This window comes from Glycine max, chromosome 8, assembly GCF_000004515.6.
Source record: "Glycine max cultivar Williams 82 chromosome 8, Glycine_max_v4.0, whole genome shotgun sequence".
Taxonomy (NCBI): domain Eukaryota; kingdom Viridiplantae; phylum Streptophyta; class Magnoliopsida; order Fabales; family Fabaceae; genus Glycine; species Glycine max.
The window spans coordinates 6,118,562-6,146,120 of record NC_038244.2 but is presented as its reverse complement, the minus strand read 5'-3'; the positions used below and the strand labels follow the sequence as shown (position 1 = coordinate 6,146,120).

The 27,559-nt window shown below is 32.9% G+C and overlaps 5 protein-coding genes across 5 annotated transcripts; 2 read left to right on the top strand and 3 right to left on the bottom strand.

Moving 5' to 3' along the window:
- The first annotated feature begins 546 nt into the window (after positions 1-546).
- Positions 547-3,379, top strand: LOC100801608 (tubulin beta chain). Its single transcript, XM_003531027.5, has 3 exons — positions 547-1,188; positions 1,372-1,641; positions 2,459-3,379. The coding sequence occupies exons 1-3, from the start codon at positions 795-797 to the stop codon at positions 3,124-3,126; spliced, it is 1,332 nt and encodes a 443-aa protein (XP_003531075.3). The 5' UTR covers positions 547-794; the 3' UTR covers positions 3,127-3,379.
- A 1,479-nt stretch (positions 3,380-4,858) lies between these two features.
- LOC100801061 (dihydroceramide fatty acyl 2-hydroxylase FAH2) lies at positions 4,859-8,092 on the top strand. The gene is made up of 7 exons (XM_003531026.5): positions 4,859-5,100; positions 5,187-5,244; positions 5,416-5,508; positions 5,648-5,844; positions 5,978-6,083; positions 7,119-7,265; positions 7,759-8,092. The coding sequence occupies exons 2-7, from the start codon at positions 5,194-5,196 to the stop codon at positions 7,882-7,884; spliced, it is 720 nt and encodes a 239-aa protein (XP_003531074.1). The 5' UTR covers positions 4,859-5,100; positions 5,187-5,193; the 3' UTR covers positions 7,885-8,092.
- Positions 8,093-12,131: 4,039 nt separating this feature from the next.
- LOC100799990 (berberine bridge enzyme-like 13) lies at positions 12,132-14,184 on the bottom strand. Its single transcript, XM_003531024.5, has one exon. The coding sequence runs from the start codon at positions 14,109-14,111 to the stop codon at positions 12,330-12,332; it is 1,782 nt and encodes a 593-aa protein (XP_003531072.2). The 5' UTR covers positions 14,112-14,184; the 3' UTR covers positions 12,132-12,329.
- Positions 14,185-19,906: 5,722 nt separating this feature from the next.
- Positions 19,907-21,815, bottom strand: LOC100800519 (berberine bridge enzyme-like 13). The gene has a single exon (XM_003531025.5). It carries the CDS (start codon positions 21,801-21,803, stop codon positions 20,232-20,234), a length of 1,572 nt encoding a protein of 523 aa, XP_003531073.1. The 5' UTR covers positions 21,804-21,815; the 3' UTR covers positions 19,907-20,231.
- A 1,796-nt stretch (positions 21,816-23,611) lies between these two features.
- Positions 23,612-25,653, bottom strand: LOC100813706 (berberine bridge enzyme-like 13). Its single transcript, XM_014778744.3, has one exon. It carries the CDS (start codon positions 25,462-25,464, stop codon positions 23,881-23,883), a length of 1,584 nt encoding a protein of 527 aa, XP_014634230.1. The 5' UTR covers positions 25,465-25,653; the 3' UTR covers positions 23,612-23,880.
- Positions 25,654-27,559: the final 1,906 nt, after the last annotated feature.

Sequence of the window (27,559 nt, the reverse complement as noted above, 5' to 3'; positions counted from 1 at the left end):
AGAATTCAAATTCAGAGTCACATCAATTAATTCACATGTTTAATAATAAACTTAAACTATGTATAACTTAATATATATATATATATATAAAGAATATATTTTATATTCTTAAATTAATATAAATATATTTTATATTAATTTCAAGTACTTTTTATTTTTATTTAAAATAAAAAATATATATAAAATAATTATATTTTAAATTAAATCTAACCAATTAACTTGCTAGTTTAAATTTATTCAAATCAAACTTTAAATTGAATCAATTCTTATTGAGTGGAGTTGAGATTGATTTAAATCAATTCAACTCTCCTCGTTTATATTCCTAAGTCTAATTATTTGCTTAGCAAACTACCATAAATTAGGAACTAAAATTTTGGGAGAGAAAAAAAAATAGTTTTACATTTTACAATATTTGTTTTTCTGTGGCAGATAACAAAAAAATGAGATAAAAAAAAAGGTTTTAGAATTTGCAAGGCTTGACCACCAAAACCACCTCTAAGTATAGGCTGGTATCAAAAGTGTCTAACTCCCTATGAATGTAGCTGGACTAGTTATGTGTTAAACAATAATGTATCAAATTTCATTTGAGCCCAAAACTGAATTTGATATTTTTAGAAGAACGGCAAGAAAATGCAAATATTGGAGGAGATGAGGTGGTTTTGGACACTCCCAAATTACACGCACAACCACACCTTTTAATTCTCCGCACCAATCTTTTAGAAGATAAAAAGCGAAAAGAGGTTCGTTCCATTTCCCGCTTCTTCTTTTTTCCCTCACTTTTCCCCGGCGAGAAAATGAGAGAAATCCTCCACATTCAGGGCGGCCAGTGCGGCAACCAGATCGGAGCCAAGTTCTGGGAGGTGATCTGCGATGAGCACGGCATCGACCACACCGGAAAGTACAGCGGCGACTCCGAACTCCAATTGGAACGCATCAATGTCTACTACAACGAGGCCAGCGGTGGAAGGTACGTTCCACGCGCCGTTCTCATGGATCTGGAGCCCGGCACAATGGACTCGGTCAGATCCGGGCCGTTCGGGCAGATTTTCCGCCCCGATAACTTCGTCTTCGGGCAGTCCGGCGCCGGCAACAACTGGGCCAAGGGTCACTACACGGAGGGCGCCGAGCTCATCGACTCCGTCTTGGATGTTGTGAGGAAGGAGGCCGAGAATTGCGATTGCATGCAAGGTCTCCTCAATTCCATTCATTTCATTTCATTTTTTCTTACAATTTCACTTTATATAGACATCGTTTTTTTAAATTGCGGTTGCAGTGAGCCAGAAAACCTTTACAATGCGTCGATGTGGGGTCTTCAACAATTTATTGTTTGCAATTGTAATCGTTTGAATTTCATTGTGTTGGTTTTGACAGGGTTTCAGGTGTGCCACTCTTTGGGGGGTGGAACTGGCTCGGGCATGGGAACACTTCTCATCTCGAAGATAAGGGAAGAGTACCCTGATCGTATGATGTTGACTTTTTCCGTTTTTCCTTCCCCTAAGGTGTCGGACACAGTTGTGGAGCCGTACAATGCCACCCTTTCTGTGCACCAGCTCGTTGAAAATGCCGATGAATGCATGGTCTTGGACAATGAGGCTCTCTATGATATCTGTTTTCGTACCTTGAAGCTCGCTACACCAACTTGTAAGTTTCGGATTTCTTTGTTTGAATTTTTGTAAAACTTATGGTGTCATTGTAGCGGTTATTGTTGTTGTTCTGCTACTCTAGGTGGTCATGCTAGTGTACTTCATTTTTCTGTAGATTAACTGTTAAGTAATGATTGGTACAGTGATGTCGTTGACATTTCAATTTGCCATTTAAGTTAGTAATTTACGAAAACATATCATTAGGCCTAACCTATATATGTTTTGAGTCCCTACATATGCTTGGCATTTCTTTTGTTTCTGATTCCTGCAATCTTCTTCATCACCTGTTTTGGTCCTTGCCTTAAACTTAACAGTTAACTACATTTTTTACAAATATAGGATTTTTGTTTCTGATTCCTGCAATGTTCTTCATCCCTCTTAAAAAAAACACTCTTTTGTTATTGGTATTTTATGTCCCTGGAAAAATATCGGAATTTTATTTGTAGATTCTACTGTTATTTTCTTTTAAACATGGCTATTTTTGGTTTTAGTTCCTACTGTAACCAAAACAATTGACGGCAAATATTGGAGGGATAAAAAGTGAGAAAAATGCTACAAGGATTAAAAATAAAAAATACTGCAATATTTGCAAGGGCATAATTTAAACCGGTATCCTTATATTTGTAGGATTTTAGTGGGTTTAGGCCTTATGTTTCAGTCATAGCTGGTGGTTATGGTTGTTGAATACTAGAATTTATTTTATTCAGTCATTTTGGCCTTTAGTCCCCTTTTCTAAATGGAATATAAATTGTATTATATTTGATTCTCATTTAGTTGAGTTCAATTTTTCATTTGTTTTTTCTTGTTTGTTGCAGTTGGGGACCTTAACCACCTCATTTCTGCTACCATGAGCGGAGTTACTTGTTGTCTACGTTTCCCTGGGCAGCTGAACTCTGATCTTAGGAAGCTTGCCGTGAATCTGATCCCATTCCCTCGTCTCCATTTCTTCATGGTTGGATTTGCACCCTTGACATCAAGAGGATCCCAGCAGTACCGCAACTTGACTGTGCCAGAACTGACTCAGCAGATGTGGGATTCTAAGAACATGATGTGTGCTGCAGATCCACGCCACGGTCGTTATTTGACCGCATCCGCAATGTTCCGTGGTAAGATGAGCACCAAGGAGGTGGATGAGCAGATGATCAATGTACAGAACAAGAACTCTTCCTACTTTGTCGAGTGGATTCCCAACAATGTCAAGTCTAGCGTGTGTGATATCCCACCAAAGGGCCTTAAGATGTCATCCACTTTCATTGGGAATTCAACATCAATCCAGGAGATGTTCCGGAGAGTTAGCGAGCAGTTCACGGCGATGTTCAGGCGCAAGGCTTTCTTGCATTGGTACACCGGTGAGGGAATGGACGAAATGGAGTTCACCGAGGCCGAGAGTAACATGAATGATCTGGTGGCAGAGTACCAGCAATACCAGGATGCTACTGTTGACGAGGAAGAGTATGAGGATGAAGAGGAGGAGGAGGCTTAAGGCGTCTGAGTTGTCAAGGTGGTATCAAATTGCAATGTGGATGAATGGCTTTCAACAAGTTTAAAATGTGGAGCAGTCAAAAAACATTGACTTGTTCTTGGGATTGTTGTATGAATTGATGAGGATCGTTGTTTAACCTGGGTTTTGTTGATAAAGCGTATTATTAAGTCATCGAATGTTTTAGTAGGTAGATGATTATATACATCGACGACCGCAGTTCTCGTATTTATATTCCATTTACCCTTTTTCTGTCGATATGTTGATTATGTTTGGTCGGCATTGAATTAAACAAGAATTCATCCGTTTGCCATTATCATTTAAATTCTAATTTAGCATATCGCTCGGAGCAAAGAAAAATAGAGTGGGAGGTGTCAGTTGTGATTGCCATTGATTAATACTATATTTAACCAATAACAATAATCCATGATACTAATGATTAGTTTGTCAAATGGATTCATCATTGTAGCTAGTATTTTGGTTTTCTGTCAATAAAATCCGTTCCATTGATTTATACTAGTTTACAAATTGTTAAAAAAAAATCATTGTAGCTAATATTGTGGGCATACTCTGAGCACTAGTGAGTCTAAGTAAAACCTTCTCCCCTCTACAACTTCTTGTTCCATTGATTTTTACTAGTTTACAAAATGACTTCTGTTTTAAAACTAGTGTCACGTTCGATTCATAGAGTGGGAACACTCATACATGGTGGTAACTCAAGCACACATATCTGTGAATTGAATACATGTAAGTTTTGTCTCAGTGAAGAAGTGGTCAGCCCATGCACCAAGATTAAAAAGACGAATATTATTTTATTTTGATGTAACCTCCAGTTATGATGTTACGCCAAGGCAAAGATCAAATATCAAACTTTGATTAAAGAATCTATGTACCAAATAACTTTTGTCAATAATTTTTGGTTTACACTCATTCCTGAATACATTTGTATCTGAAAAAAAGAGTGTAAAACTATGACAGTTGTTAATAGTACATAAACCATTTGCTGATAGAAATCAAAACAAATGCTGTAATGCCGTTCGCATGTGCTGCTGTCAAGCTCAAGCAAAGCAACAAAGACTTTTGGAAATAAGAAAATAACTTGGATATACTGTTAATTTTTGGATTATTTTAATAGGCATATATTTTTAATGTAAAACTTTACACGATCAATTAATTAAAAGTTTTTTTAATATGATTTTTATAATAATTATTTTGAAAATCAATAAATCTATCATATAAAAAAAATTCATATTCTTAGTGGATTCATTATTTATTTATTTTAGAAGAATAACAATAAATCACGACTAAATAACTGTTGAGATTATACCAAAATAATCATGATGTGATGTAATTAATAGATAAACTTGACCCTTAAGTCTATGATTAGAAATTTGATCATATGATCATAATAATAATTCATGAGTAAATAAGTGTTAGATTATATAAAAAAGTATATATTGTGACATCATTGATAAATAATCTTGTCATTTAAATATGTGTTCGTGGATTTGATCTTTAATTTATGTGCACGTATATTTGTTGTGTTGAGAAACGTCAATTATTTAAAAAAAAATATACACAAAGAAATGTTAAGATCAAGAGTTTTATAATAATAAATTGTGATGGAATAATTGGGTAAATTTTTTTCCAATGATAATCTATGATAATTTCTTTATGAGATAAAATGGGTTTAAGAAATAAACATGAAAAGAAAGGAGGGAAGAGAAAGTGGGGTAATAAAAGAAGCAAGGATCCATAATGATGATGATGATGCGTTGGCAGTGGTGGAAACCAAAGACGGGAAATCGGTAACGTTTTCTATAATGAGACAGGGTGTTAACGGCTAGAAACGAAGGAAGGAGTAACATAAAATGGAGGTTCAATTTGCCCTCCCATTCCACTAACACACATCACATCTCCCTCTCGCACGCGACGAGGGAGCTCCGCTTCGGAATCTCACTCCCTCTTTCTGCTAATGTTCGTTTTCGTGCCCCCTCTTTCCATTTTCCAGATCTGCCTGCTTTTTCTACATTTCTTGATCCAATTGTTTTTTAATCTTTCAGTGACAAGATGGTTGCTCAGAAATTCGTTGTTGATTTGAACAAGCCCCTTGTGTTCCAGGTAAAACTCCCAAGCCCAATAATAACGTCTTGTTTCAATTTCAACCAAGCTCGCACCACATACATTACTTGAAGGAGTTATAAGGTTGATTGAACAATTAACCTTTGCCTATTAAAAAAAATACATCACTTTAATTGTTGTTTATTTGTTGTCTGGATTGCATCGTCGCAGGTTGGGCATCTTGGGGAAGCCTATGATGAGTGGGTTCACGATCCTATCGTAAGCAAGGAAGGCCCTCGGTTTTTCCAAAATGGTTTTCTCGAGGTAAATACATACATACATACATACATTCTTATTTGTTAACAATTGTAAATCAATCAAAGCAATTTCATTGTTTATGAGATCACATTGATTTGAATCATTAAGTTAACTAACATTGTGGAGGTTGGATTGGGACAAACAGTTGTTCACGCGCACCGCGTGGTGGGTGATTCCAACCGTTTGGGTGCCGGTTGCAAGTTGGTTCATTTCCAACTCCGTAAAATCAGGCCTCCCTTCTCTTGATGTAGCTCTGCTCGTCTTTCTTGGCATCTTCGTTTGGACTTTGGCCGAATACACATTGCACCGTTTCCTCTTCCATGTCAAAACCAAGAGCTACTGGTAAATTGAACAACTTGAATACATGTCATGTAGAGATTAGTTGGAACCATGGGCATGTTTTGTATGTACTTGTTGTGATGAATCAAATTTACATGCATGATATTGACTACTTGTCTTTTAAATTTTGCATCAGGGGAAATACCTTGCATTATCTTCTCCATGGCTGCCACCACAAGCACCCCATGGATAGCTATAGACTTGTTTTCCCCCCTGTAGCTGCAGCTATATTAGCCCTCCCGGTATTTCTCTTCTTACCTTTATATACCAAATATAATGCATTTCCATACCTTTATTAGCTTTTATGTTTCCTCATGAGAATTGAATCGTAGCCCGTACCCCTCATATAATTTCAGACATTAATGAGAAGATTAATGGGTGATATTATATGCACATGCATAACAAATTGTAAATGCATTGAAATAGCCTCCGTTAATTTTCTCATTAACAACTAAGATTACTCACTTTACCTTTGCTCACTAACTTTAGAATAGTTAAATCCTGTTATCTAGATAAAAAATTTGTTAATGAGTAACTCTGTTTTGCACTTTTTGTTCATATAAAATGTTGTCAATTTAGTTCGTCAAGCTCCGTTGTCATTATTATGGTTTCAAAAACCTTGATTTAGTTCGTATGAATTTGTTATAGATGCAATGCAATTCAATTCATTAATGCTGAATTGCTGATATTGAAGTATTCAGTTAATACTGTAAAATATTTTAGTTGTTTACATATTATGAAAATCTTCCTTGTGTATAGTTTATAATTGAAGTCTTCTAATGTACAGTTTATATCCACAAAAGGAAATGTTATTAGAGAAGAAAAATGAATGTCAGGATTAAATTTTATATCTTGAGAACATAAAAGGCATTCAATACTTTTGTCATTGAAAAAAATAAGAGAATTGGCCGGAGGATTTTGTAGAAGGATATAGAATTATTCTTCTCATGGAAGGAAACCAAAAACTCATAAGCCTTATCAAGCAAATAGTTTGTAGCTCCCAAAAGGACATTTTTGTACCCGTAATCATCCTGTGGTTGGAGCTTCCAAAAAATGGTTGCTTCTGGAATGTCCCAAGAGAACCTAAGGACACCATATGTATAACAGTTTGCAGATTTCCTCTGAAAACGGCCAGAAAACATTTTATAAAATGATTGATTAGTATGAAGATGTTGGTGAAGTTTAGAAACACCTCTATTCTATGCCCATACTTTTCTAGTTTAACTTGATAAGAGGTTCCATGAATTGATGTTGGTGTTTTTCTCTTCCGTTTTCAGATCTGGAACTTAGTGAAGCTTATATGCACCCCTTCGGTTGCTCCTGCCGTGTTTGGAGGTATTTTGTTGGGCTATGTGATGTATGATTGCACCCATTACTACTTACACCATGGTCAACCAAAGTCTGATGTGCCCAAAAGTCTTAAGGTAAAAGTGTTTCCCCTCCTTTAGCTGGATGATAATTAAATTACAGTTCCTCACTCCAATGGGTTACTAAGCAGAATCATCTTGTCAATTAATGTTAGGTACCAAAAAAAAATGGTCTTTTAGCATTTGTGAATATTGAATTTGATTAGATGTTGAAGGACATTAAATTCGTACACAGTGAATGTGCTTTCCTTATCATTTTTTGTTATACTCATGAGTCTCTTATACTGGCCATAAAACATGGTAGTATTCTCCTCTTCACTCTTCTAGAGATTTGGATTGTCTCATTTTCTTTTGGAACAAGAGTGTCTTTCTCAGAGAGAGAGAGAGAGAGAAACAACTCTTGTTCCAAACACGAATACACGGTGCTGCTTGCCTCATTTATTTTTTGATCATGGCATTGAGATATATTCTTGTTGTGTTGGTCCTTTCTGTATGATGTAAATTTTTAAGCCAGGAAAAGACAAATAATAATTTCTTTGTTATTTTGCAGAAATATCACTTAAATCATCATTATCGGCTCCAGAACTATGGCTTTGGGATCACTTCACCCCTGTGGGATAAAGTTTTTGGAACGGTTCCTCCTCCTCAATCAAAAGGGGATGCCAAACGTAGATAAGTTACTGTCAAGGTTGCATTTGTTCATTGGTTAAGAATAGTTCATTCAGGAGCTTCACACGAGATGTGTTGATAATTTCATTATTCATGTCTTGTTTGTCTAATTATTTTGCTCCTCAATTGATGTTTCTGAGGGTTAACGTGCCACCATCTTGTGTCAAAACATCCTGCAAAATTTGATAATTATCAAATTTATTTATTGTATAAAACTCGCCTCCTTCTACACAGTTCTTTTATTTATGTTGTAACTTTGCTTTCCGCATGAATCCTTGTAGTGTGGGATGCCTTTGTGTGGGTTAACTTCTATTTTCAAAGAAATCAAGATATTCAATTACCTTGGGCCCCATTCTCGATGGTTTCCCATTTTCAGTTTCGGAATGATTAAAAACTGAACCAGTTTTTGAGTGTTTGAGTTTTAGTTTTGAAATTTTAGAAGCTATTGTAAGTCGAAGATAGTTAAAATAAATACGTTGTTCTATTTTATTGTGTTTCATTATGAAAATTCAAGTAATAAGATAAGACATTCTTTGTTAATTTCTTCACCAAAAATTTTAATCAACAACACAAATTCATAAGCAACTCAACCAGAAGATAATAAATTTTCCAAACTGCATTTTTTTTAAGAAAAATAACTTTTCCATTTGAATCTTAAAAGAACAGAAAAGATCTTAACAAAACAGATCAAGATCAAGGGACATTTTCAGTTTCAAGATCTTAACAGATGTCTAACAAATTATAAAAAAAATAATCTCAAACAAGATCTTAATAGAACGGATCAAGGCACATACAAACAGTGAGAGAAAGAGACAATGCGACAAAGAAAATGTACTCACTGAAGTTTTGGAAATTATTGTATCAGAAGATAACTGCAAACTATAACGAAATTCATTGCACATTAATATCTTTCTATAACGAAATGGAGTTGCTTTCAAGTTCGGTAAAAACGTGAAGCCAGCGATTGTAGATTAGTTATGGGTATTTACTGAAAGGTAAGACATTACTATTTATTATTTATAACTGAAAAGTAAGATGCCACGCCTAAAAAAAAGTAAGATGCGACGCAGGAAAAGGAGGATTGGGGGCGCGAGCAGCTACGGTGAGCGGCAACCGACACGAAGCAATGGAGGAGACAATGGCGCGTGAACGGAGGAGAGAGAGAGAGAGCACTGACATGAACGGAAGAGAGACAAACCAGAATAGCGCGAGAGAGCAGCAACAATATCAGAAGGGTAAAACTAACCCCAAAATTCTAAAACCTATTTTTTGTTTGTGTTTATGGTAAAAACAAAATTAGAATCTAATAAAATTCAAAACCCACAATAAATTATGTCGAACACAATTTGATTTTAAAATAGCACTTCAAAATCACATGTTTACAATCAGCCGAATGAACTTTAATTATTTATACTTTCAAATTATCTTTTATCGAGGGCGAGCCCTCAACTTCGAACCCATGACCAACAAGTAACCAAGCACAACTTTTAACGCTGCACCAGGGCTCGCCCTCTATTTTTTTTTTTACTGTTATAATATTAAATAATTGTCTCTTATAGTTAGTTTTCATAACATCATCAGCATGCTTTCAAACTTGAGAAAATTGTAAATTTCATCCCTTATTTATTTAAGAATTATAAATTTGATCTTTTTATAATTTAATTTATGAATTTAGTGATCCCTTTTTATTTTAATTTTTAATCACGAAATTTGACTTGAATATGACGATCAACATCCAATAAAAATGAATTAAATTAACATTTAATTTCGAGATTGAAAATTAAAATAACGGGATTGTAAAAAATTAAGGAACTAAAATTAAATTTTAAAACAAATAATAAAACTAAATTTACAATTTTACCATCAAACAAAAATGTCTAAGTAATAATATTTATAGAAAGATGAAGGAATAATTGGGAGTTTAAAAATTTGTCTATTTGTACTTAAGTAAGATATTCATTTTCTTTTACAATGAAGTAATCTATTCATTAAGAGTGAAATGATTGAAATTGTTTTTAACTTATTAAGTCAAAGGTTAATTTTATTCACTTTGTGTGGTTATTGTTAATTTAAGAAAATTTTGTATATAATAAAAATTAAATATAGATTCTTTGGTCAAATAGATTTTTTGTTTCATTAATGTAAATACAAGATCTTATATCACTTTATCAATAATTAATGATTCAATGATTTTATATTGATTATAGTTAAATAAGAATATTTTAGTAGTAAAACTACTATCAATTTAAAGTTAGAGTCTTCCCATCTTTTAAATTACATTTCTACGTTTAAGATGGATCGCACTACTAATATTATGAAAATTAAAAAAATATTTTTTAACTAAAAAAAGTTAGTTGAAAGTTTTAAATTAATTTATTGAATTATAAGTATTTAGTCAAATAAATTGTTAAACTAGTTAATGATATTTTTACGTAAAATGACAGTAAACTCTTGTTTTGTAGAGAAATATATATTGTTAAACTAGTTATAATTTTGTGTTTTTAGAGAATTTTAAACTCTTATTATTTTTTATTCAAAGATGAAACGATTATTAAAATGTTAAAAACCAGATAGAGTTTTTTTTTTTTGCATTTACAGCAAAAAAATTTAAAAATGTAAATAAATAGCTTTATGTGAAAGAAAAAATTATTAAAACAAATAGTATAATATTAAATGAGCTAGAAATTAATAAAAATTAATTAAATATCGTGGATAACAATGCAAAAAAATAATGATTATAACGTTGTAAATTAAAAATTTAAATGTCAAGTTAAAAAATACAACTCCAATAAGTTAGTAAATTAATTTTTATATTAAATAATTTTATTTAAACTAAATAAAATTATAATCTAATTAAATATATTTTAAAATAATTGAAATAATTTGTCAAATGTATGATTTCCCTAAAGTAGAATTAAGAATTGGGAGAAAAAATGGGAATGCAGCATTTAATATTGTAATGTTATTTTTTGTAACTATTTTTTATTTGGTATTTTTCTTATTTTAATATAAAAAAATAGGAAAAAGAAATATATGTGTAAAGGTGGGATTATTATTTTAAACAAAAGAATATGTATTACATGAGAACTCAAAATACCGAAGTTTGGTTCTGAAAATAAGTTCATTTTTTATATTTTATATTATACGTCCCTTTAAGTATTTGTTTATTTTAAAATATTTATTTTTAAAAAATTGTAAAAATATTTATTACCTTTTAAAAATATTCACATTTATAATGATGTCACTTTCACAACTATATTCTAAGTACTTGCTTTTGCTAACGTTGGAACCTTCTCAAACCATGTTGCATTACATAGAGAAAGACTTACTTCAAACTTAAAGTACATGAGAAATCATGAGCTTTCCCGTTTTAGGTTACAACCTATTAAATGAGAAAACAAACACGTTTTCACTTTTTTAACAAAAGGGTAAAAATACACTTTATTATTATATTTGTATGATTAATATTTTTTCAAAAAGTATAAGTTATTATTTCAAAAGAAATAACATGAAAGAATATAATATTTCTTATACATATATTTGCTTATATATACAAACACCACTTATCCTAGACTATTTTACATTGGATGACGAAAATTTTGTATTTAGAATAATGATACAGTACTTCACCATCTCAAAAGATATTCTATTAATATCTTTTTTATGTTTATTTTTCTTTTCTTATCACATCAAATACTTATTATATTTTTTATTTTTTATTATTATTTTTTTCTTTCCTGATATATATATATATATAAAGATATAAGATGTCCAAGAAACATTTTCTTGATATTCAATAAAGTGTATTTGTCTAGTAAACGTGTTAATAACTAGTTATTAATCTTTTAATTACAAACTTTTATATCATTTATCCATGTGAAAATAATGTATGAAAAGTTGTGTTTATTCTTGTTGAATAGGTTCCTTTATATGCTCAAAGACTATTTTGAGATCACCCTTTGTGGCATGAGTGATGCTATAGTAGTTCAGAGTGCCTAACAGTTTGTCCCTTAATTCCAAAGTCAAACAAGTGTTTGTTCAAGACTCATTAGCTAGCCATTTATGCTGACATTTATTTGGAATGACTCTAGAAAAGTCTTAAATGCTCTAATCTGCACAGTATATTTTTGAGAAGTAACATGATATATCATATCAGAAGTCAATTCAATACCAAACTCAAGAATTTCCCATGCTATATTCCCAGCTTAGTGCCACGAGTACACACCCATGAAAAGAAACTAATGGCAAATGGACTAAATTGTGAATACTTCACATTATCAATAGAAGTAGAAAATAAAGAACACAAATATATGTAAGAGAATCTTTATTCTTCAGCTAATAATCAAACTTGTAAACCGATTTAACCATAGTGTTGTCATATTGATCTAGCATTCTAGCCATAATACAATGCTGCATGTAACCCTTTGACCTAGCTTCTTCTCTTCTTGCCTTCTACTCTTTCTTACCAGTTGGCAATAGAGGGATACTCTGCTCATGCCTAAAGAAATTAGATGGATCAACTTTAGTTTTCACCTTCACTAACCTATTGAAGTTACCCTTGAAATACCTATAGCCCCATGACGAAGCCTTCAATAAACTTGTGTTATTCTTCTGGTTCATCCCTATATCCAAGTCTCTATAATTCACATAAGTTTCCCTTGGATACTTAGAAACATAGGGAGCCATGTAGAAATAAAATTTCCTCATCCAGTTCATGTGCTTTGCCATACTCTTCTCTCCATCAAGCCATCCAGTCACATGCTGAATCTTGTAGAGAACTCCCTTTCTGTGAGGGAAAGGGGTGGCAGATTCTGCAATCCTACTCATTTTTCCACCATAGGGATTCCAAATCATTAGAGGGCCATCATCCTGCAGAAAAATTTTCCATAGTGCATTGAGGGACTTTTCTGTAATTACTTCCCTCACAAAATCTGATTTGGCTTTGAAATAAGCCTTTGTTGTGGACTTCCCTTGGAGCAAAACTTCTGGGGCTGTTCCATCAGGGTAGCCAGCAATATAAAGCACAGATTCGATCCAACTAGTCTCCACACAATCCTTTCTTGTCAAACCTAACTCAGGAAAACCATGCTTCATCACTTGGAGAAGCCTATTAGCACCACCAAGAAAGAGAGCATTGTAAGAAGTTGTTACTGTTCTCTTACCAGGAACAGTGCCATTCCCTGGTTGAATGATAACTCTAATGAAGAGATTCTCATCAATATGTGGAGCCACTTGCTGCCATCTATGAAGAAGCTTGCTCCCTCCTTGTTCTAAGGTCTTGGTCACTGTGAAAACAGTCACGGTTTGTGGCACAGGAACTAGCTTGATCTTCCACCAAAGAATAACGCCAAAGCTTCCACCTCCACCTCCTCTTATAGCCCAAAATAGATCCTCCCCCATGGCTTTTCTATCAAGAACCTTCCCATTAGCATCAACAATTCTAGCATCTAGAACATTGTCAGCACCAAGACCATACTTTCTCATCATGGAACCATATGCACCTCCTGTGATGTGCCCTCCAATCCCCAAGGTTGTGCAAAGGCCTGCAGGGAAGCCATGAACTGCACTCTTCTCTGAAATTCTGTAGTAAACTTCACCAATAGTAGCACCGGCTTGGATCCAAGCCGTGTTTCGCGCAATATCAACATTCACTGCACGAAGTTTGGCCAAGTCTAGGATCATGAAAGGCTTCTCAATGAGGGAAACATAAGAGAGCCCTTCATAGTCATGCCCTCCACTTCGCACTCTCATGTGAATACCAAGCTTTTTTGCACAAACCACTGCTGCTTGGACTTGAGAGTCATCCAGTGGGGTGAATATGAAATCAGGTTTTGGCACTGAGGGCAACAAGTACCTTAGATTTTGAGCTGTGGACTCAAGGATTGAAGTGAAGGAACCATTGGTGTAAGTGTAGATTGATGAGGGAAATTGGTTTGGAGTCTGAGAGTGTTGTGTTAGACAATGGTTGAAAGCTTCTTCAATTGGAAGTGAGATAGTGAGTGAAATTGATAATAGAACCACAAAAGTTGCTAAGATGGACCTCAGAGACTTCATGGTTCTTTGGTTTCTGCTTTCTCTTGTGTTCAAATAAATGGTTTGTTTTGCTTGTATATATATACACTGGTTGCTACTTGGTAATGCTAGTTTCATTAGTGTGGCAATTATACGTGTACTTGATTTAAGACAAACGTCATGTGAAATTGTGAATGGGTATTTCATTTTTATTTGGTTCATTGACAGTGGTGTAATGGAAAACCGTGCCAATTAATATTCAGTGTTGAACTCAATACATTTCACATCTGAGATTACTATGTGAAATAATCTCTCTCTCTCTCTCTCTTTTTATTATCTATGTGCACATTTTTTTCTTCCCACTACCATGCGTACCGCAATCGTATGACACAATATAGCCCTTGGGGTATGATTGGATTGACTAAAGGAGATGAAATGATGTAGAACGAATTAAAATAAAATTGAATGAAGTGGGAATGTAATGAAATAAAACATTCATTTTTTTTTTAATCTGACCACTAGTATCTTCCAATCTAATTTATTGAAGTATTATTGATTTAAGAAAATTTTATTTACAAAAAAAATTAAATATGATTTTTTTGTTAAATAGATAATTTTTTATACCTAAATGCACTGAAATCTTACATTATTACACCAATTTTATGAAGTAGAAGAAATTTTTCATTTGATTGTTACTCACACACGAGAGAGAAAAAATGAAGAAAAATATGAAAATAAGATAAAATTAGTTTTACAATTTTCTATTATATTGTTTTTTATTTTACCAATTTAAGTAATAGAATATAAAATATTTTTCTTTATTATATCTACGGATGAAAACAAGTCAGATCAAATTAAGCTTTAACGGATTTAAGCCTGATCTACATCATAATTACTAAGTTTGAGTTTGACCTATTTATCTATTAAAAACTTTCTTTTTAAGTCTTAGTGTGATATGATATGAAAGCCTATTTATAGACATATTTTATATAAGAGTTTATAAACAATCTCTTCTCTTTCTATATATAATATTATTGATTTATTATACAAATAATAAATTTTTTTAAAACCTAAAGTCTAACATTTTTAGTTAATTTTTTTTTTTAAAAAAAAACTAAGCGTAAGCCCAAACCAGGCCTTTTGAGGACGATCTCTTAGCCCAAAACTTTTTAAAATCCCTGATTACATCCTTTAATGATTCAAACATAACCTTGAATGAGTTTTCATGAACTAGCTTGACACGAAAGTAAAAAAATGCTCTTTACTTCATCAATCCATCCAACCATTGCCTTGAAAGATGGTTTTTTTTTTTTTAATGCCACTTTTGAGATCGTGTAACATATACAAATATTATAATAAATTTATTTAAATCGACAATTAAAAAAAATTACAGGCGAAAAGCAGAAAAGATGCCCTCTAACAACCAAACAATTTTCCAAGCATGCCTTCAAATCTATCGTATCTTGTCATAACGTTGTTTTTCCGTCAAAAGTATTTCTTTTTATATATTTGTTAAATGTAAATTCCGACTCATTTTCACGTAAATTTCTTATTCAATTTTTTCAAACGTAAAATTAATCCATGCATATTAATTTATTTACTATAAAATTCCATGTTTAATCATCAAATGGTATGACTTCAAGTCTTCAACAATGTGTAATTTCAAACCTAAAATTAATCCATATTAAATTATTTACCATAAAGTTCCATATTTAATCACCAAATGATATATATGACTTCAATAATGTGTAACAAGTAAGATTTAAGAGTTTTTGTATATCTTCCAACAGCTTTTTGGTAGAAGTGAGGATAAAAAGAAGCAGAGGGATATGCTAGCCGATAATGTTTGACAGAAAGCTTGGGGTTCATCTACTCTTTTTAATATTTAATCAATCAACATGTTAGATGTTACAAATCACGAGCTTATTTCGATAACGTTTTTTAAAATAATTTTTTAATATTAAATGAGAATAAGTATATTTAATGTATTAAAAATATAATAATTTTATTTATTTAATTCTTTTAAAATATTTAAATAAAAAATAAAATTATTCATGATTTTTCAGTCCTCGCAAATAAAAATCATTTATCCGGAAAGTTCTAAAATAATGAATGAGTCATGAGTGAATAAGTGACACCACATTCTTATGGTGCCGTCAAGGCGTCAACGCGCTAGACAGCATGTTCGGTAGAGTTAATAATTGATGAACAACAAATGACCACCACTAGTTTAAAATAAAAATCTACCTACTTTATAAAAGTATTTCAGAATGATGGATTCCAAAGTTACATTGAAGTAAGAGAATATATTATTTTATTGGCCACTATTAATTTTGTAATAAAGTTAGTAAAACATTTGTGTTTATTTTTCATAAATATTAAGAAATTTTAATATTTTCCTATTTAATACTTGATAGGTTAACAACACTTTCTATAACATATGTTTTCTTATATATTTTTATTATTGACTAAATATTGTTGAAATTATAAAATTATGTTAGTTTGACTTTTTTTTTTACAAGATGTTAGTTTCACTTGTTTAATACTAAATCTCATTCATGATTTTATAGGTTTAAATAAATTTTAATTAATAATAAATTTTTTTGAAATGAATATATTAAAAATTACATTTGCTAGTACTTCTTTGATATATATTTAATAACATAAAAATTATACATAATCCTATTACGTAAAAATTCTTATTGGTTGAAATGAATCAAGTTCTATCGGAATTTTTCTCTCTTCATTCATTGCTCTATGCTTATTGTGATAGTTTTGAACAATTTGCTCACTTTTGAAGAACATTTATTATTTTATTAGTTATTATTGTTCTTATGTGTAAATTTTTCAAATAGTATTAAAAGTTCAACTTCTTTGTATCTTAAACGCTGTTAGTTTTATGTAAAAAAAAAAACACTTAGTTTAATTAGATATCGAAAAGACTTGTGAGAAATACTTGGGGAATGGAGTAAGAAGAGTATTGTGTAAAGAATACTTGTATACTTGTTGCATTTTACAACTGATTATAGGGCGAAGATTTTTATTTTTATGTCAGATACTAGATGTAGATCTCAATGGTTTGAGAGTGAATAAGGAGAAATCTTTTGTGCTCTCTTTTACTCCTTGTGCTCACATTTTTCTTTATCTAACAAGTGGAGTGGTTTTAGTGGTTTTGTGAACAAGTTTTGTAACTGCTTTCAAGCACCATTTTATCGAACCCATATTCAAGATTGGGATGACCCAGGATTTAGCAAAGTTTTTTCTATCGCATATATTCATTTGTACAATACAACCATGGATTTAGCTGGAGACTCATTGCAAAAGGCTAACATTTTTTTCCTTTAGATAAAAATTAATTGTCATAAAATTTATCATGTAAATTTATATGTGCATTAGTGTTATATATAACAACATTAATTATTTTATAATATAATTTGTCTATTAGCTAAGTTGATTAAAGCGTCATGCTAATCACGCGAAAGTCATTAATTTTTTCTTGGGCCTTTAATTTTAAATTAATTCTTAAAATATATATTTGAAAAAAAAATTAAAAAAAACCCTATGGACCACTTACGAATTGTTAATCTGTATCAGTTTTATGAAAGGACAAAATTGGAATTTCACATGTTATGCTGGGTATACCAGTAATTTGCATGGTGTCCAAAGAAAAACCCCAGTACATGTGAAAGGCCACCTGCATACTGGTAACCAGACCCAACCAAGTTCGAATAAGGCCCAACCATTACTCCAACAGAACATTTGCAAGTTAAAACACAGAATGTGATGCTTTTTAAAAAACATCCCTTATGTTGAACGGAACATTTTTCCGAACACGCCCTAAATCAAGTTTACAACAACTTATATATAATGGTCAAAGTAACCATTTGACAAATTTATGGATACCAGTCATACCACAGTCTAACGGTTGTAACAGCAAAGTAACTTATTTTCCATTTCTTGCCGTTTTTGTTCACACTGGAAGTGGTGGGATACTCTGATCATGCCTGAAGACAATTTTGAGGATCCACTTTGGTCTTAATCTTAACCAACCTATCAAAATTGTTCTTGAAATACCTATAGCTCCAAGCACTTGCCTGAATGTAGCTTGTGCTGTTTTGGGTATTTATTCCCAAGTCAAGATCCCGGTAATTCACATATTGTCCTCTTGGGAAACTAGGCACCTAAGCCCCCATGTAGTTGTGAAGGTTCCTAATCCAATCTATGTGCTTTGCAACATTTTTCTCTCCCTCTTGCCAAACAGGGAGAATACATCGATCATTTTTTAATACAACATAATCTGACAATGATGACTTCTTTGCTTCATCCTGATAAAAGTGTGGTATTGCCCTTTAATGATGTACAAGGCAATTAGGCAAAGCATTAGTGTAGAATGGCCCCACGGGTTTCTTAATGTTTTTGTGAAGAATAAGAGATAAACGTGTATTCATGTTTGCAGCATTATGCAATCATGCACCAAATAAAGACAATTATGTAGAATTATATATTTATCTGTAATCCTAATCGAATTCATTCCGTGGCCTTCTGCTGATGATTATAATTGTAGGAAAGCAGAAGAATAAAACAAAATAGTAGATAGCACTTATAGTAATGATTAATGAAGTCAGAAACAATACAACTTAAAATAATCTAGAGAAATCTGGGTAGAAACATGTCATGAGCGTGTTGATGTTGATGGAGAAAATTAAATATGGACCCACACACTGCGCGTGCAAAAAAAAAAAAAACATATACGGTGTGTTTTAAAGAGATTAGATTTATGTTAAAAAAATATTATGTTGAATTATTACATTTTAAAATTGAGAAATATTTGGTGAAATAGAAAATGTGTAAGGATTATGTAGAATACATATATCTATTATAATATATATTTAATATGTAAATTCTGAAAATGTGACATTGCAGGCCATTTCAGATTTTTGAGAAAGCAAAAATATTCATTAGTGATATTTCATGCATTACACAATTCTATAGTTCAATGAAACACCATTTCTCATCTAGCAATAACAGTCTCAAACCCCATGAAATTAAAATTAGAGATAGAGAGAAGATTCAATTTCAATGCTTCAGTTAAGTCAAAATATTAAAAAAAAAATATTAAATAAATAATAATTTATACATAATTAAATAAAATACAAATTGGAGGAGGGTCGATGGAAACCTTTGAAGATGTTTTCCCGTCATTGCTATTCCACTGGTGGAAACCTCCTCCACAAGATCAAACTTTATGGAACTTCTTAGCAATAGCTTGTTGGAACTCTGAAGTGTCTTAGTATCAGAGAGGAGAATCTACAGTACTTTACCTGTTACAATTTTAAACTTGAACTTACATGAAAGATAACAAAAAATGAACTAATCCACACTGATCCTTGAGGATTTGGGCAAGATTGTAAGTCATTCCATCCTAAACACAGTAATAATCATTTTTTATTTATACCGAATAAATCAATTAGAGTTTTTTCAATACTGAATAAATGTGTCATAAGTGCAGTCTAAAAGAAATTGAATATCATTTTGATTTATACACAGTCAAGTGCAGATGAGTAAGTGTTTAAAATTTTGATATTTCATTAAGATTTTGAAAATATAGGTACTTGAAGCTCAGCCACACCACTATTTTTCTTATTTGTATTCTAATCCACTCTAAGTGTGCATGAAAGTAATAATCTAATCTTGTAGTATTTTAATCTGCTAAAAGTGTACCAGACAGTAACAATCAGTGTATGTAACTAATCTGCTAGCACTCAGTCTATTAGGGCTAAATGGAAATATAACAATATAGACATAAACCATAGCTATGCTATTAACAGTGTGAAATTAAAGAGGCACCAATCGACAGGGGAAAAGAGAGTGAAAGAGAAAACTGACTTGGGTCAGAATTGAAGAAGACCAAACGGATTCAGACAATGAAAATTGTGAAAAACACAGAAAGAGAAAGAAAGGGCGTTGAAGAAGGCAAAGGAGAATGAAAGACATAAAGAAAAGGAAATTCTATAAACTTAAGAAAGAACTAGTATTGGAGGATAGCGAGAAATAAACATAGTTGAAAACATGGTTACAACATCAAATCGATAAAAAAAACAACAACAAAGCAACAGATCTAATTGTATCCTTATTGCTTCTTTTTTTTTTATTATTATTCATAGGAAAGAGTCAAACTTTAGAGCCAAAGAAACTTGAGTTAGACTTCCCCTTTGCGTTTCCTTATTGCTCTAAACTAGCAAATCAACCTTTTTTCACAAATTTATGGATACCACAGTGGCACAGTCTAATGATTGTAGCAGCACAGTCAGTGCTTTATTTAAGATTTCTTGCCTGTTGTGTTTACTTTGGAAGTGGTGGGATACTCTGCTCATGCCTGAAGACGTTCTGAGGATCCACTTTGGTCTTAATCTTTACCAACCTGTCGAAGTTGTTCTTGAAATACCTATAGCCCCAGGCACTTTCCTGAATGTTGCCTGTGTTGTTCTTGGTGTTTATTCCCAAATCAAGATCCCGGTAATTCACATATTGTCCTCTTGGGAAACTAGGCACATAAGCCCCCATGTAGTTGTGAAGGTTTCCAATCCAATCTATGTGCTTTGCAACATTCTTCTCTCCCTCTTGCCAAAGAGAGATGTACAGACTTATGAACAGAGTTCCATTTCTGTAAGGAAATGGGGTGTCAGATTCTGAAAATTGGTTCATCCTTCCACCATAAGGGCTCCATAAAATCAAGGGGCTGTCTTCTACCAGCAGCCTTTGCCGCAACCCCTCTAGCCCGGTTTCCGGTATCGGTTTTCTTACAAAATCTGACTTGCCCTTGAAGAAGAACTTAGCTATTGGCTTTCCTTTAAGCAGAACTTCAGGAGGGGTGCCACTTGGAAAGCCTGCAATATAGAGCACTGATTTGATCCAGCTAGTTTCCATGCAATCCTTTCTTGTCACACCCAACTCAGGAAAGCTTGTTTTCATGATTTTAAGGAGTTTTCTTGCCCCACCTAGGAAGAGACCTTCGTAAGAAGTTGTCACAGTACTCTGTGCTCTTTGAATGCGGACTCTGATAAAGAGGTTTTCATCGAGAAAGGGTGCCACTTCTTGCCATCTATGAAGAAGCTTGGTTGCACCTTGCTCAAGGGTCTTTTTAACTGTAAAAACTGTCACAGTTGGTGGAACAGGAACAAGCTTAACTTTCCACCAAAGAAGGATACCAAAACTTCCACCTCCACCTCCTCTTATTGCCCAAAATAAGTCTTCCCCCATGGCTTTCCTATCAAGAATTCTTCCATTGGCATCAACAATTTTAGCATCTAAGACATTGTCAGCACCAAGTCCATATTTTCTTACCATGCTTCCGTATGCTCCTCCTGTGATGTGTCCTCCAATTCCTAAGCTTGTGCAAGTCCCTGCAGGAAAACCATGAAGTGAACTCTTCTCATATATTCTGTAATACAATTCACCATTTGTGGCACCAGCTTGAACCCAAGCAGTGTTGCTTTTGATATCAACGTTGATGTCACGGAGCTTGATCAAATCAACAACTATGAAGGGGCTTTCAATTTCTGAAACGTACGAGACTCCTTCAAAGTCATGGCCACCACTTAACACTCTAAGATGAATGCCAAGTTTCTTGGAGCAGATTACCGCTGCTTGCACATGGGAATCACGGGTTGGTGTGAATATGAACTTTGGTTTTGGTGTTGAAGGCACCAAAAGCCTTTGATTCTTGCCGGAGGAGTCAAGGACACTGGTGAATGAAGGACTTTTTGGTGTGTAAATTAGTGGGTTAAATGGGAATGTTCTGTCCGAATTCAAGTTGAGACATTGGACAAAATTTTCTTGGAGTGAAGCTGAATTTCCCAATGAAACTGATAATAGGAGTACTGAAAGTCGCAAGTGTGAAACCAGTGATGCCATGGTTTTGTTGCAAAAGTGGGTGTCACCAATGTTCTATATATATTTGAGCTATTGTTCCATAATGCTACAGAGATGCTTGAGCTAAGACATACGTCATAATGACGAAATTTTTTGGCATTCATTTAGTATGAATGTTATAATTTTAATTAATGCTAGAATCTGAGATTTTTCCTTTGTTTTTAATATTAATATATTTGCTTTTTGGGTTGCTTGTAAAGTTGGTTTAAAGGTTGTTTGTAGACAAGCAAACTTAAACTGCAGCTTCATGTTGCTTGCTTCATAGCTTTGTAATGAGTTTTTTTGTTTTTCCCAAAGAGGGGCTTTTCTGTTTGCCTATATAAGCTCTCAGTTTGTCTCTCTTGAAATATAGCATTACTGAAATATAACAAGTCAGTTTTGCTCTTTTTGGTGTGAGGATTCTGGTTTATAATTGGCAATTTACATGTTTATGTTCAGTCTGATCAAATCATTACTCAGTCTGAAAGTTGTTTTGCTTCAGTCTGATAGTTATTTTCGCTCAGTCTGACAGATAGCGTTTGAGATCAAAATCATCATTTCCTTGTTAATATTGGGTGTACCAGAAAAACTATTGGGTGCACTTAGCAATTCCCTTCATAATAGCTTACTTGAAAGCCCAACAATATATAAATGTAACAAATCTAAGAAAAAGATGAAGGAATGTGTATTTGGATTAGAGTTTGAAAACATCTGTTTTATGAAAAGCTTTTTTCCTTTCTATGAGAGTTTAGAAACTTGATTCAGTTTTTGTTTAAAATAGGTTTGATATAATTGATTGTTTGCACATATTTATTTGAAAATCAATTTTAAAACAATACATTACCAAAATAAATTTAATGAAAATTATTTTTAGAATTATGATTAGTATAATTAAGAATGAATTTATTTCCTGGGTTAGATTAATTAATGTAAAAAATCTAATTGTAAACATTTACAAACTTAATGTTACTGACCGTATAGTAATACCCACTTTCCCGTTTAGTGGGCCAAAATTAAAGTTTGCTTTAAACTACTAAATTTTACTAAAAGAGAAAAAAAATTATACAACAAAATATTATATTTTTTTCTCAACTGTGAGAAAAATAGGAAAATAAGAAAGAGTAGTGAGATGTTAGGAAGTGAAATGAAAAGAGAGAGAGAAAAATATTATTATAAAAATAGTACAAGAAATTAATGTATGTATAATAAGCTCTTACTAGAATATTAAATTTATTAAATTCGAGTCAAATCTTTTCAATGAAATGAGATTTTAAGTGGTTCAACACGAAAAGAAATACAACATAGTTGGCTTCAGTTTCTGTAGCCATTGCGCATAAGTTCCCCGGTTGTGACTTGTGACCACTTAAGTTGTGTTTTTTAAGTATAATAATAAAAAGGTGATATGTGACTTTCAGAAAATGAATAGAAAACACAAAACACTAGGATATTTACTTACTGTTTTCGAAATCAGTTTATGTTTTCTAAGATTTGTATAAGGTGTTTGTTTCCTGAATATATTTTTCTTTTAAAAAAGTTTGTTTCTTAAGCACTTGAATGAAACACTTGAAGAAAACAGAAGAAAAGGACAAGAAAACATCTTCTAGTAGTTTCCATCTTTTGGTTTTAAAATGATTTTCAAAATTGAATTGATTTTAGATGAGAAATTGATTACTCAATAATTTATTTGACAGAGAGAGGGAAAATAGCACAAGGCTGTTAAGCATTATTATTTGTGCTTTCAAGTGACACATTTCAGAATTATGTTTAAGACATTCAGATCCAAGAACAAGACCATTAGTGATATAACACAGTTTTTGCTTGAGAAACAACACTTCAGTCACTCATACATAAATACACAATCTAGTGAAATACACAAATCACAGAAACAGCAAACGATTAGCAACATAATCTGTATCTCACAACATTAACTTGACCAAAAACAAAGCAACTAATTATATATTTGTACTGTATCCTTTTTGCTCTAAACTAGCATATTAACCCTTTCACAAATTTTATAGTAACCAGTCTTAATGATTGTAGCAGCATGGTGCCGTATTCCCCCATTTCTTTCCTTTTTCATTCAGAGTGGAAGTGGTGGGATACTCTGCTCGTGCCTAAACACGTTTTCAGGATCCACTTTGGTCTTAATCTTCACCAACCTGTCAAAGTTGTTCTTGTAATACCTATAACCCCAAGCACTTGCTTGAATGTAACTTGTGCTGTTCTTGGTGTTTATCCCCAAATCAAGATCCCGGTAATTCACATATGCTTCCCTTGGCAAGCTAGAAACATAAGGACCCATGTAGTTGTAAAGCTTCCTAATCCAATCTATGTGCTTTGCAGCATTCTTGTCTCCCTCTTGCCACAAAGACAAGTACTGAATTTTGTATAGTGTTCCATTTCTGTGAGGAAATGGGGTCTCAGATTCTGAAAACTGGCTCATCCTTCCACCATATGGGTTCCAAATCATCAAGGGGCTGTCTTCAACCAGCAACCTTTGCCACAACCCCTCGAGCCCGGTTTCCGGTATCGGTTCCCTCACAAAATCTGATTTTGCCTTGAAGAAGTTCTTGAATGTTGACTTTCCTTTGAGCAGAACTTCTGGGGGGGTGTCACTTGGAAAGCCTGCAATATAGAGCACAGATTTGATCCAACTAGTTTCCAAGCAATCCTTTATTGTCAACCCCAATTCAGGAAAACTTGTCTTCATGACTTGGAGGAGTGTTCTGGCCCCACCAAGGAAGAGAGCATTGTAAGAAGTTGCGATGGTTCTCTGAGTCTTGTTTCTTGCATCACTAGATGGCTGAATGATGACTCTGATGAAGAGGTTTTCATCAATATAAGGTGCCACTTCTTGCCATTTGTGAAGAATCTTGGTTGCACCTTGCTCAAGGGTTTTGGTAACTGTAAAAACTGTCACAGTTGGTGGCACAGAAACAAGCTTTATCTTCCACCAAAGAAGGATTCCAAAGCTTCCACCTCCACCTCCTCTTATAGCCCAAAATAAGTCTTCCCCCATGGCTTCTCTATCAAGAATTCTTCCATTGGCATCAACAATTTTAGCATCTAAGACATTATCAACTCCAAGGCCATATTTTCTCATCATGGCTCCATATGCTCCTCCTGTGATATGCCCTCCAATGCCTAAGCTTGTGCAAAGGCCTGCAGGGAAACCATGAACTGAACTCTTCTCATATATTCTGTAGTAAACTTCACCAGTTGTGGCACCAGCTTGAACCCAAGCAGTGTTGCTTTTTACATCAACGTCGATGCCGCGGAGCTTGACCAAATCCACAACTATGAAGGGGCTCTCAATTTCGGAGACGTACGAAATTCCCTCATAGTCATGGCCGCCACTTCGCACTCTAATGTGAATCCCAAGTTTCTTGGAGCAGATTACTGCTGCTTGAACATGGGAATCACGAGAGGGTGTGAATATGAACTCGGGTTTTGGCACTGAAGGCACCAAAAGCCTTAGGTTCTGTGCGGAGGAGTCAAGGATGCTGGTGAATGAAGGGTTGCTTGCAGTGTAGATTGATGAGTAAAATGGAAATGTTTTGTCCGAATTCAAGTTGAGACATTGGACAAAACTTTCTTGAACTGAAGCTGAATCTGCTAAAGAAACTGATAACAAGAGGACAATAAGTGAGATTGGTGACACCATGGTTTTTGTGTTCTGTTTTGTGCCAAGAAGGGTGTCACCAATGCTCTATATATAATTGAGCTATGGTGCCATAATGCTGTAACAGTATAGGGTTACTTGAGCTAAGACCTACATCACATAGATGAAGAGTATTGGCATTGATTTGGGTCGAATGTTCTAATTTTAATTAGGACAGTGTGGAATGTAAACTTTTTTCATTTAATTTCATTTCAAGAACATATCTATTACTTTTTTTTTTTGTTTTTGCTTAGATTATTTTACTGAAATGTTCCAATCAGATAAAAGAATTATCATAAATAATAAAAAAAATTCTGAAGATATTTAACACAGTCATATATCCATATTAAGATCACTCGTTAAACTGAACTCCCTATTAATTTCATTCACACAATTGGTGTTGAACAACGACCATTTTCACATACATAAAAATGTGACAATGACTTTGCTTCATCCCATAAAAGAGAGCGGTATAACCCTTTAGTCATGTGCAAGGCAAGGCAATAGTCTTGAATGGCCCCACGGGTCCCTTAATGTTTTTGAGAAGAATAAGAGATAAACATGTCTGTATATATGCAGCATTATGCGATCATGCACCAAATAAAGCAAATTCTGCATAATTTTATACTATTATCTCTGTAAATTTAAATCGAATCCATTCCTTGGCCTTCTGGTGGTTATAATCCTATGGTCCACATTTCTAATCATTTAGTATATTAATTTGTTACTTTAATTGATTGTGTTACGTAACGTTTAACGACCCATCCTCAAGTTTTGTAATACTTGTTTGCCAAGAGTAATTAATGTTAACAAGAACCGTGTTGAAGTCAAAATATAAGATATATGCTATGTACTTTTTGAACGTATACAAAAAAAAAATTAAGTTGTAGTTTAACTATATGAATTTGAAAGATAGGGAACTTGTACGTAAAGCTAGACAACTACGATAAATTTTTTAAAGTACCTTTTTTTTTTCATTTTTGTATCGTCAAATATAATTTTCAATAACATTTCTTAACTGAGTAGGAGACTTTTTTATGTACAGAAAATTTTGGTATATGTTTTGACAGAAAATTGCATGAATGGCTCTCTTATGAAATGTTTATGAAGTTTTACGTTCTTAAAAGACTAAAGATGCTACATGTTAAAAAAGAAACCTAAATATTCCGTATGATCGTGAGTGTTTAAGAGTAAGTGCTTGTATGTGCATTAAAAATACGTGTAGCAAAAATAAGAAATCAAGATGAAAGCGTCTTCATACTAGAAATGATTTATTTTTTTAATGAATGTATGTATAAATGAAGAAGTCAAATAGTATTTATTACAAAGACTAGGCTATGTTTTCCTTTTCCGCGTATTTCTGTCACTTAAGATAGGTGTCGGTCATGTGAAGAGAATACAAGTGAAAAGTATATTAAATAAAAAAAAATAGTTACATTAAAACAAGAAAACAAAGGAAAATATTGCTAGCAAAACTCAGTACAATTATGCAGATATTTGGGTTTTTCAAGTATAATTCGGGTTTAAATCTTAAGCAAGTAATAATTAAGAGACGTGCATGTCTTTCAGTAGATGAAAAATAACAAATTTTTCATTAATAGAATTATTTATCTAACTTGTGTTGGCAACCAACATGTCGAAGTCCCAGTAGTGTCTTTCCGTTCTACTATTTTATTCAAGAAAAAAAAAACTTGTACAAAATTTGATGTGTGTATTTTCAAACTGAAAATAAATTTAAATGCTGACATATATATTAAATTACAATATTATTATCATTATCATCTTTATTATCTTTATTGTCAGTATTTGATGAATTTATGTTTCTAAACTCACATTAAAATATTAATGAATATGATTTTAGATAAATATTCATACAATTAGCTTTTATTTGAAATAATTTTAGATAATCTATTTTAAATATATGTATATACATATATTAAATTTTACTATTAACTTATTTTTAAAATAAAAGTATTTAAATATAAATTAATTTCATCAAGATTAATTTAATATACATTAAGTTTGTCTTGATTAATAAATGAGGCAAATTTTGACTTATGGTGCACAAGTTATCAAAACGTCGTTCACGCGGGAAAGA

Excerpts from the sequence above, each read along its gene's own strand:
- LOC100801608 (XM_003531027.5), top strand. The coding sequence starts at position 795 with ATGAGAGAAATCCTCCACATTCAGGGCGGCCAGTGCGGCAACCAGATC. Across the intron at positions 1,189-1,371 it reads GAATTGCGATTGCATGCAAG|GGTTTCAGGTGTGCCACTCT; the intron begins GTCTCCTCAATT and ends TGGTTTTGACAG. Across the intron at positions 1,642-2,458 it reads GAAGCTCGCTACACCAACTT|TTGGGGACCTTAACCACCTC; the intron begins GTAAGTTTCGGA and ends TGTTTGTTGCAG.
- LOC100801061 (XM_003531026.5), top strand. The coding sequence starts at position 5,194 with ATGGTTGCTCAGAAATTCGTTGTTGATTTGAACAAGCCCCTTGTGTTC. Across the intron at positions 5,245-5,415 it reads ACAAGCCCCTTGTGTTCCAG|GTTGGGCATCTTGGGGAAGC; the intron begins GTAAAACTCCCA and ends GCATCGTCGCAG. Across the intron at positions 7,266-7,758 it reads ATGTGCCCAAAAGTCTTAAG|AAATATCACTTAAATCATCA; the intron begins GTAAAAGTGTTT and ends GTTATTTTGCAG.
- LOC100799990 (XM_003531024.5), bottom strand. The coding sequence starts at position 14,111 with ATGAACCAAATAAAAATGAAATACCCATTCACAATTTCACATGACGTT.
- LOC100800519 (XM_003531025.5), bottom strand. The coding sequence starts at position 21,803 with ATGGCATCACTGGTTTCACACTTGCGACTTTCAGTACTCCTATTATCA.
- LOC100813706 (XM_014778744.3), bottom strand. The coding sequence starts at position 25,464 with ATGGTGTCACCAATCTCACTTATTGTCCTCTTGTTATCAGTTTCTTTA.